Raw genomic sequence first — 11,445 nt, forward strand, 5'->3', positions numbered from 1 at the left:
CCAACTATGTTAGCACTGTTCAGAGATTGCACTAGTGAAAGTACGGACCCTAGGCCTTGTTTTCAAGCATTGCAATACCGTTTTTGTGCCCGTTTACTATTTGCTACCATGTTGTTTTTATTTATTCAGATTATAAAAATATATTTCTACCATCTGTATTACACATTTATCACCATCTCTTCGCCGAACTAGTGATTGGGTGTGTTGGGGACACAAGAGATTTATTGTATTTGGTTGCAGGGTCATTTGAGAGAGACCATCTTCATCCTACACCTCTCACGGATTGAGAAACCTTAGGTCATCCACTTGAGAGAAAATTACTACTGTCCTACAAAACTCTGCGCTTGGAGGCCCAACACGTGTCTACAAGAATAAAGTTGCATAGTGGACATCAAGACTCCATCAAATTAATCACCTTGTGAGCCATGTAATGTATCGCTCACACCAGTTACTAAATCGTCAACCAATTGATCTTTCATCACGTGGGTCTTGGACTCTTTTTTTGCTATGGTGGGTGTTGGACTCTGCTTTCACATAACAAATGAATCTTGATGACTAGTGGGAAAATGCATTGCAACTCTCAGGTGCCACACACCCCTATACGAGTATAACATTAAAAACATATAGAAAAATTCTGAAATTTTGGGATATCAAACCTGAGTGCCCGTTGTACACCTGTATTCGGTTTCATGGGAAATGGGTGCCCGTGGTATCTGTGGCGAAAAAAGTACGGTCTGACATACGATCCATCCAATTTTTTCCCTATACATAGAATTGTTTTAACTTTTTTACTGAGATTACCACGGGCATCAATTCCCTACGAAACTGAACACGGGTGTACAATGGGCACCCAGGTTTGATATTCCAATATTTTAGTTTTTTTAATTTCTGGATATATTTTTAATTCATATAGGGGTGTGTGGCACCCGAGAGCCACAAATACTTCTCCGGACTACTTTAGCCCATCATTGCAGCCACCGATTTACACTCATGCTACTGGATTCCATGCCTGCATGACCTTAGCCCGTGTCGACCAACAAAAAGAATGAAAAACAATGTAATTAAATTCATAGACAAAACTTAGCTAAGACGATTTTCTCTACCGTGAACTATGGACACGGGCCACCAAATAAAGGTCGTGGCTTTGTGATGTCAAAAAGGTCATGTCTTTGCAAAAGTGGGTGATTCGGCTTTGTAGCAGCGGTGCCATGCATGCAACGGTGTCAGCCTTGATTTTGCGACAGTGTCAACTAGTCTTTGTACCTGCGTGGGTTGTCGTTTCCAGCGGTGTAAGTGTTCGATCTTGCATCACATCATCCCGGAATGCAGAGGTGTCACATTTCCCCACTTGCAGCAGTGTCGTCACCGACATTTTAACGTGACCGTCCGGATTACAGCAGCATCGGACCACTTTTGTAGCTACAACTGCCGACCTTGAAGTGGCGTGCTCTTGGGCCCGTAGAATCATGAAAATGCTTGCAATATGATACAACATCGCAATGCACACTACCATTACCATCACATCATGTCTCTTATGTCTTCGCAGCAAAACACACATGAGATTGCAGCATGTCGAAAAACATTTTCAACATAAAAAAAGAATCACTGACCTTATTTTTTTAGCGTTGAACTTGTCGTATCGGTCTCATAGAAGCGTTGTCAGCGTCAAACCCGGTGACCGCTAACCCATTTTGACTTGGTCCGCCATCTACCCTCATACTTTGGATTGAGCTCCACTTTGGTTATGTCCATGGTGCATTGGTGGTGTAACGAGTTTTAGGTTAAGGCATTTGCAATGATGGAAATGAGAAGGGAAGACGAGGAAAGGTGTGGCATGCAACGCAACATTAGCAACGCTACTAGGAAAAGAGCACGTGCACTGATGTCATGACGGGGGAATGAAAGCACATGCAGGAGGTAAACATGAAGCGAGTGGCCTTCTCTTTCTCCCCTAGAGTCTGCTGCGAGAAGGGTACACGCGGAGGAGCAATATGTGCACTACTTCATGTGTTGGCTTTCAGGTCGAGAGCCACTGATTTTCCGTAGGTGAAAGTGCATCTCCAATATATACCCTAGTGAGCTTTGATGATTTCTGACAAAAGTACCTAAGAGGACTAATGATTTCAATGAGCGTATTTCAGATATTAGGACTTATTTTCATATGCAGGTCCTTGGCTATTACTGGAAGATCATTGGTGACCTCACAAAGATATCAAACCCAGTGGTAACTATTTGGAACCGTTAGTAACCTTTAGTGGAACTGCCAAGCCAATTCTGTTTTGACATATGTCTTTTTGCCATGGCACTACCAAGCACAACATAATTCGTCAACACTTTTGAATCATCTCGGTTTGCATCTCTGTTGGTCACAACATAAGTTCGGTACATTCACTCATTTCCATTCGATACTCCCGAGGTGTTATGTAGCGCTTTTCTGCAAATTCTCACCACAAGACCTGCTCTTCTTGGAATGCTACTACCGAGCAATTGGTTTTTACCAGTACTTCTTAGAGGTTCTTTCCCCGCATAAAAGGTGCTACTTCTTTATCTTCGGAACCACCCCTCTCCTTTCCATTGGTACTTCTGAGTATTGTATTTCCCTAGTTCCTGAACAATGCACCGGCCGTTCAACTTTACTTGAACTGGTTCGGTAGTTTTGGCTAGTTTACTACTGGTGCTTCCAACCCATTGCTACCTTTTAGGAACGGCCAGATTTTGAACTCCCACAACATATCTTGACCATACCCTTTTGTGGTATCAACCATCGCTCATACCATTCCTTGCAAGCCACTCCACTCCACTCCACCCACATCCCATTCCACTCCACTCCGTCAGACCATAGAGAAGGAGAGGTCCAAGGCAAGAAAAGAAGAAAGAAGTGTTGCGTAAATCCATGTTCACTTCTTGATACTTGGACAACCAAGAACTCCTCTTTCAGGGGTCCATACTCTGAGTTCATTTCTTTCTTCTCAATCCTATCTTGTGAGAGACACAGAGGGTGTTTTCAGATTCTTGAGAGAAGCTTTGATTGAAGATCTTTCAAGGAGTTACTATCAAGTTATTTTGCTTATGCTTGTTACTCTTGGATGGCGAGTGCATCCTAGATAGTTAGGAGTCACTTGTGATCCTATCAATTTCTACGAGTGAAAGAGGCAAGAAGTTGGTACACTCACTTTGATCTACCCTTAGTGGGGGTTCTAAGAGCAAACCATGATGAAATAGATTGATTGTGTTTTGTGGGCTTCTTGGTGGGAGACACAACCGGGATTCTTGAATCCTAGAACCTCTTGGTTCGAAGTCTCCATCAATGTGGATGTACGATAGCGGCAACTATCCGAACCGTGAAAAAAATCATGTGCCACAATGTTTGCATTCTCTTACCCGACCTCCTACTTACTTGCAAGATTACTACTTTTTCGTTGTGCATTCCTCTTGATATCTTGCTTGCTAAGTTCTTTTAGTCCTTATTTCCTGGAAATAAAAACCACCAAACTTAAAAATTGTGTGGCTTGATTTTCACAAGACTATCCACCCCACCCCCCTCCTACGGATGGCAATGGGTACCCATAACCCACGTACCCTGCTGGTAAAAACCCTATTAGGGTAAGGGTATGGGACAAAAAGTTGCCCATGGATATGTAAATAGGGAAATCTCAAACCCATCAGGTAGAGCAGGTACAGGTATAAGATCATATAACCCATACCTGCATACCCATGTACCTTTATAAAATCTAACAAGTACGAAAAAATTACCTCTACCCTCATGAGTTTGTGAACTTAAAAATGTATGACTATGTACTACTGTTTATGACTATGTGTTGATGTTTTCATGTGTTGTTATTTACAAGAAAGTGTTGATGTTTTATAAAATGTGGTGTGTTTATGATCTCTTGTTGTTTATAAGTATGAATTGATGTTATTATGTGTTCTTGTTTATAAATTATGATTGTACCTTGTTGTTTTTGATTATGTCTCGCTTAAATTGATGCTATGCAAACATGGGTATTTTTACCCGTGGTGCCCATTTACTCTGTCGGGTGACGGATATGGGTACCCACTAGCAACAGTTAGGAATCAGCCGGTTCAATCTAATCCTTTTCCTTGATAAATGCAGTTTTTTTGTCTGTTTTGGACATCAAAGCTTCTCTTCTGCTTAGCTAACAAAAATCTACTCTGCTTTGTTTCATTACACACGTTTAAAAAAATAGTTTTATTCATTTGCAATAACAAGTACATCACTCACGAGGAGGGGTACAATTTCACTCAAAAGCTCCTCAAACTAGTTCAAAGCTGTAATTTAGCTAGCTTAGCAAGTTCATGGGCAACCCTATTGACTTCTCTATTACAGTGCTCGAATCTACTAATGGAAAATTCACAAGCCAAAAAATAGGAATGGGATCACAAACCAAAAAATAATAGAATCGTCAAACACTGCCACCGCTGTAGTTGCCCACGTTCTCTCTGTCCACTTACATCTATTCGCCTGATGAGATCATGTCGGGTCCAACTTTGTAGGAAGACTAGTCACTGGTTATTGCAGTACATCACATTGGTTCTCGAAATGATAAAACCTGCAACTTCACGTCACATCTGTTCGAGCAGGTAATTAAACTGTTGAAAAAATACAGGGTATATCATTCGAAGCATGATATGTGATTGTATTGTTTTTCCATTTCAAATAGGATACAGAATAATAGCATTATTAAATTGTTCTATATACACAAGATGGTGCGAACCACATCAAGCTACTAACACACTCAACACATCTTCCTCAAAATAGTCAACTAAAGTTTTTAACTGAACTTACTAGTGTTACAACAACAGCAGCAGAAGCAGCAGCCGCCGAATGGACAAGAGCACATAGGGCTTCGAAAACGTCTAGCGACTAATAGAAAGAAGGAAACCGATAGGAGAATCTGTCTAAGCTTTCACATCTCCATTTGGTTGACCAAGAATAGATGGTCGGTAAAGTGACTGCCCCCGTGCCATCTCAATTCTTTCACGCGGGTCACACATCGACTCATCTCTTATAGCCTGAAGAATCGACTCAGTAGGAAGTTCCCTGTGCACATGAGTAAACAAATCAACAGAGTTGATTATGGCTGCAAACTTTTACTAACGTACAATATAGCAACATCATACTGGAGTAGCAATTGGCCAGGAGAATGAACATATCTTTATGCCTACTGAGATAAATTGTTCTTATATCTGGGCAGTTACAGTATGTACTTGTGAAAAATGGATAAATCCATTAGAAAGTATTTTTGAAGCTAATTCAATAAAATTGCAATTGAACTATTTCACAAGGGCTTTTGTTATATCATGAAAAAGAAGAAGGATTATTACCTCTTGATCAAAATTTTATGAAGTGTTTTCAAGATGGGGCACATCTCAACTGGCGCAACAGATTTGTTGGCTTCTGGATGCATTACACTCAAACTATCCTGACTGAGAAGTTTATAAAATGCATCGACCGCAGAGACGCCCTGAAATGAATTGTTAACACAATTTAGTATGCCTTGAGGTTTGTGGTAGCAGTTGAAAGTTCGGACAACAATCAAAATGGCGAACCTGGATTGTCCCTTTGCCTTTTATGCTATCACCCATTTCCAGAGTCAGTTCCCCTTTAGCTAACTTATGCCCATACCATGCATTACGACCTTTCAACAACGTGACATAAGTGTCAGCTAATAACGGTCCAGCAAGTTTTTCGGGTTCTTCTTCCAGAAGGTGGGTGATGTAGATCATTTCAGATGTGCAAAGTGCAAAGTAAACAGACTTGCTGGTAGCACTCTCATTGGTTAGTGCTGCCACCATACCTGCAAGATAACACAATGTTCAGCAAACTAACTGAAGATTATGTCAATTAAAAGTAGAAGTACAATAGATATTTCAGCCTTTCTTGTCCATTGGATCTTTCTTCTGGATGTTGACAGCTAAGATATAACTGACTAGTGTATTTTTCCTCCTTGGGACACTGATTCGTTGGAATTAGTGCATTATAACATGATGCAAGTTAGTACTACCTATTGAGGACATTGTGTAAGACTGAGTGTGTTATGGTGGCAAACTAATCCAAAGTTTAGAACAGTGTATGGCCTTTACAAACTTATAGTGGTCGAAATATGGCAAAAGTAGTGGGACATACGAACATAACTTACCAGCACCAATAGCGTACACATTTTTCAAACCTCCCATGACTTCATGAGTGATGAGATCACTATTATCCCAGACAATAAAATGAGGCTGCCTCAAAAATTTAGCAAGAGGTTTCCTCCATTTGTCAGTTCCACAAATACGAGCATTCGCATATTCTTTATTATATATTTCAGACGCGATGTTAGGGCCACCAAGATATAGAATATTATCCAATGGAACCTTAGCTGCAATAAAATCAATTATCCGTAAGTCACATGCAGAGTTAAATAGGCAAAAGGAAAATGCTGGAAACAAAGCATGACACTCAGCACACACCACTCTGAAACTAGAGTTCTGAACCGAGATCAACAACAGTTGAACAAAATGTTGCATTTTTTTGGTGTGTAGAAGCATGAAAATAGAGTAAGGAATTCATTCAGGAAGAGCCTGCTAATCTAAACACATATAATGACTAGGAGCATTCATAAGCAACAGAAAATACGACCAATTACTTAGCTGCAAGTTCAATAATTAGTTATATCCCCTCTATACGAAACTTACAGAAGGTTACATAGATCTTAACCTTTACTCTTATACTCTTATAAATATTTGAGTTTGTGGCGGTCCATTCACCCACAGATATTACCTCTGAAGTCGCCAAGAAATTAATTGCCGCAATTATAATATATTTGTAGAAGAGATATGTCTCATAATCATTTGATCAGTTGATTCGATTGATGTAGATTTTGAGATTTTTTTTATTTGCACAAAGTTAGGGACTAAGAGGACATAAGCAGTTAGACAAGTCATGCAATGAAAAAAACTTCTATAGTAATGCACAAGCATCAACTTCCATAGCAGCATACGAGTATTTAGCAAGCCAAGGCAATGAATTCAGTTAAACATTACAGTATAATGCAATGAGCAAAAAAGCATTTTTGGATATATTTTTACCAAGAACCATGTACGGATTTATCTTCTACAATTCCACATCAATATTTTGTCAGCAACGCAATCGGTTGCATCCAATTTTTTTTATCATAATTCATGATGACATTTCAACCAAAGTTTGATAACTGTCTGTCATAGTTATCAGGTACTCCTACCAGATTAAAAAGGCTGATAGGCGATAGCTACAAATTTGTACCCATGGAGGGGAACCGACACCAACAATTGAGGGCAAACAGCAATCCACCAAGTACAGAGGACAACATCAATCCACCATCAACAGAGGACAACATCAATTCTTCAGTGAAGAAAGAAGAATAAATTACGATTGGGCGAAAAAAAGTTATAGGAAACTCACTTGCTTTGCTAATCATCTGTGTCGGAGTTATGATCCGCGGCACCGGATCCAGGGATGCTTCTATCCCTTTGGTGAGCGAGATGATGACTGGGGCATTAACCCTCTCCTTCCAGTACCTCCCAATCTCCCCAAACACAACCCTCGTCTCCGTGGACGGCAGGCCGTTGATGACAATGTCTGCGTCCCAGACGGCCTCCTGCAGGTTGGTGACGACCTTGAGCGGGCAGAGCGGGGTGTCGATCATGTTGAGGCAGAAGCCGTCCCTGAGTATCTCGTCGGCGTAGAGCGTGCGGTCCCCGAGGCGGCCCTCGACGTACTTGAGGTAGGCGCATCGGCGGATCAGGCGGCGCAGGACGTCCTCGCGCGCGTTGATGACGTTGAAGAGGTGCTCGGCCGTGGCGCGGTCGACGGCGCGGCCGGGGCGGCGCCAGATGCGGAGCTGCACCTTGTCGCGGAGGTGGCCGTAGGCGTCCTGCAGGAGCGCGCAGAAGACGCTGCCCCAGGCCCCGGCCCCGACGCCGACGATCCGGAGCGGGTCCCCGTCGGCCTTTCCCATCACCCGCCGCAGCTCGTCCACCTTCTCCTCCACGGCCCCATTGGCGTGCCCGTTCGACGCGGGGCCCCCCGCCGCGTGCGCCCCGTCCTCCGCTCCGCCCATTGCTTCTCGCCGCAAGCAAAACCAAGGCCAGCCGCGCAAGCCACCACTACATAACCTGTCTGACTCGTTCGGTTGTTCCAAGGATGGGCAGGCAGGTTATAAACTAACCGGGAGGAAGAAGACGGGAAAAGGACGCAATTTGCGTGGGTCTGGCCGCCGAATTGCGACGGGGGTGACGCGGGGTGTCGGCCGGAGAGACCGAGGCGGGCCGCGGCTTGCCTGCCCGAGCGGCCGGCGGTTGGTGGCGCGGTTTCGCTCGCCGGTCGGGCGTTCCTCGCGTCGAAAGCGAGGTGGTGGGGGATCGGAGAATTTCTTTTCTTTTCTGGGATCCGCCGCGTCACGGCGGAGCGGGAGGTGGCAGGTGGGTGAGCGGAGCCGGGGCGTGGTAAGAAAAGGACCGGAGGGGGTAGGCGGGACGGATTCGAGGAGCCGGAGGTCGCACGGACGGTGACGGACTGATGATGGTGGGTTGGTGATGGTGTCGGATTTGGGTAGTTTGCCATGGCGGACCTGGCGCCGAGCCGTGGCGTGCCCTGGCACCGGCGCCAGATCCCCCACCGTTCGGGGGCGCGTGCGTCGGGCGTGTGGCGACCACGTCCAGTCAAAGAACGCACGGTGATTTTGATTGTTATATAGGGGAAATTTTGATTGTATGTACTGTATAAACTTCTACTGGACCACTGATATTATTCTAATATTTGGATTATAAACTCGAAAACACATATAATTTGTAGAGTATCTTAATTGTGTTGACCATTATATCAAGAGCATGTCAAGTTCAGAACATCACGTTTTGTGTTTCAAAGGGTTCAAGTAAGAGTTTATGCAAGAGATAGCCTTATTGGTAAGTCTTCACCGCCCTAGTGCCCGGCAATAGAAGACAAATTTAAAAAGGCACTTCATTTTTAAATTTTAGACATTGTTAGTTTCTTAATTCTTACATACGGCATCTTTGATTCAAAGGATTTCTCATGTAGTTTTGGAGAATTCTAACCTTAGAATTTTCTTTGCAACTTAACCACTTATTCACCCAAGAAATAATTCTTCATCACTTATTCATCCAAGAAAGAATATTGTCGCCTAAAGGTTGCGCAGTAATTCGAGAGACTTTTCAATAACTCTGCAACTCATTTGAGCTCGATGTGAACAGTAAAATCTGAAGAAGAAAAATAAAATTCTGAAAAAAAATTCAGTGCAAACTTTGACAAATGTTCTCGGTGCTTGAAATTTTTCACCCTGAAACAACATTCGTGGAAGCCATAGCAAAAAAATCAGCACTCCAAAGGTACTTTCGAGCATTACTTTTGTTTTTTTACCACGACTTCCAGAAATGTCATTTTATGATAAATTTTGTAAGCACACAAAACATTTGTCAAAGTTTGCACCCAAAAGATTTAGAATTTTTTACTATTTTTTATTTTACTGTTCGTTAGGGAGCATTTGAGCTCGGGAGTATATATCCACGTCCCAACTTAACCAATTATTCACCCAAGAAAGAATTCTCCATCCTAGCTAAGAAGTGGTGCCCGAGTAGGTTTCGGTGCCCAGGCTCATTTGCACCCGGTTAAAAAAAATAAAAAATCAAAATCAAAAAATTCCTATTTTTTGTGTGGTAGACAATTTGATGCGTGAGGCCCGCTCCAATTTCAAGTCATTTGGACATCTGAGGAGCTCTCAGCAAAAAAGACAAATCGGACCAAAATAGTAATGAACAGTAAACATTTTTACAGGCCCCAATTTGTCTTTTTTGCTGAGAGCTCCTCTAATGTCCAAATGATGTGAAAAATGGAGCGGACCTCACGCATCAAATTGTCTAACGCACAAAAAAATGGAATTTTTTGAATTTTTCTAGTATTTGTTTTGATTTTTTTCGTCAGCGCTGGTGCAGATGAGCTCGGGTGCAGAGATGGATTTTCGGTGGTGCCCTAGTTACCAAACCTCATCTCCTTATTCTCATAGAAACCTCTTATCAGAAACTATTTAACTAGAACCCCACACTACTGCAAGAATGCCTAACAGTGGCGGACGGCAAAAGCCCAACAATGGCGGACAAGGCTCTCAGGGACGCCCGTCACTGACCTCCAGCCACTGCTAACATGGCATCAGTGACGGTCACGTGCTCGCCACTAGTAAAAACTCTCTAGTGGCGGTCCTACGTAGATGCCCACCATTGGTGAAAGTTGTAGCATTGACGGGCGGATTAGAGCGTTCGCCACTGAAAGCTTAGTTATGCAAATAAAAAATTTCACAGTCATGGCAATATTTTTGATGCCACATATGGGGTTTTCATAATACCCATATCAGAAATTACAATACGCTGCGACATTACATTGATTGCGATAAGAAATTACAACACATTGCATCATACATTAACCACTAGCTATTTGTTATCAATCATGACTAAAAATGCACCAACTAATTGTTGTCATCCTAGTAGCTAGCTACCCAGCATATGGTAGTCAAAACACAATCGACAATACAAACATCCAGTAGTTAATTAGTACCAAACATGACAAGTACTAGGACCTACTATCTTTTAGAAAAAATGAAAATAATAGAAAAACCCCTGCATCTCCATGGTGGAGCACACAGATCCACCGATCTTCGATATCTGGTCTGCACTTATTCAATATTTGCCTCCATCCATCAATTTTAGGGCGTCCATCCAGTAGGGCTGAAGACGAGTATGTGCTACTTCTTGAGCTTGCGTTGGTTTTTCCTTGAAGAGAAAAGGGTGATGCAGCAAAGTAGAGCAAGTATTTTCCTCAGTTTTGAGAACCAAGGTATCAATCCAGTAGGAGACAACGCACAAGTCACCAAATACCTGCACAAACAATCAAACAACTTGCACCCAACGTGATAAAGGGATTGTCAATCTCTTCACGGTACTTGCAAAAGTGAGATCTGATAGAGATAGATAAACGGTAAAGTAAATATTTTTGGTATATAGATTGGAAAGTAAAAGATTGCAAAAAGAGTAAAACAGAAATTAATATTGCAGATTGGAAACTTATATGATGGAAAATAGACCCGGGGGCTGTCGTGGTTCTAAGACTGACAGTAGAATAGGAGGGTAGGAATGTAGAGGCAAGATCCTAGCTATGGAGGAGTTGTATGCACGAGTTTTACGAGTTCAGGCCCTTCTCGAAGGAAGTAACAGCCCTACGTCTCGGAGCCCGGAGGCGGTCGACTGAATATATGCGTGTGAATTACAGAAAGTGTGAACCCCTGTCCCAAACGAGGGGGGGTGGCTTATATAGAGTACGCCAGGACCCCAGCTCCCCGCCGTTACACAAGGTTCAATGCTCATAAAGGAGGGGCATTACTGGTAACGTCTGCAGTA

The 11,445-nt window shown here is 42.7% G+C and overlaps 1 protein-coding gene across 1 annotated transcript; it reads right to left on the reverse strand.

The window, feature by feature from the left end:
- Window positions 1-4,651: 4,651 nt before the first annotated feature.
- Window positions 4,652-8,618, reverse strand: LOC123062322 (probable glycerol-3-phosphate dehydrogenase [NAD(+)] 2, cytosolic). Its single transcript, XM_044485783.1, has 5 exons — window positions 7,445-8,618; window positions 6,162-6,383; window positions 5,572-5,819; window positions 5,347-5,486; window positions 4,652-5,062 (listed from the first exon to the last, which is right to left on the reverse strand). The coding sequence occupies exons 1-5, from the start codon at window positions 8,100-8,102 to the stop codon at window positions 4,921-4,923; spliced, it is 1,410 nt and encodes a 469-aa protein (XP_044341718.1). The 5' UTR covers window positions 8,103-8,618; the 3' UTR covers window positions 4,652-4,920.
- Between the last annotated feature and the right edge of the window lie 2,827 nt (window positions 8,619-11,445).

The sequence above is a fragment of the Triticum aestivum genome, chromosome 3A (genome assembly GCF_018294505.1).
Source record: "Triticum aestivum cultivar Chinese Spring chromosome 3A, IWGSC CS RefSeq v2.1, whole genome shotgun sequence".
In the NCBI taxonomy this organism is placed as follows: domain Eukaryota; kingdom Viridiplantae; phylum Streptophyta; class Magnoliopsida; order Poales; family Poaceae; genus Triticum; species Triticum aestivum.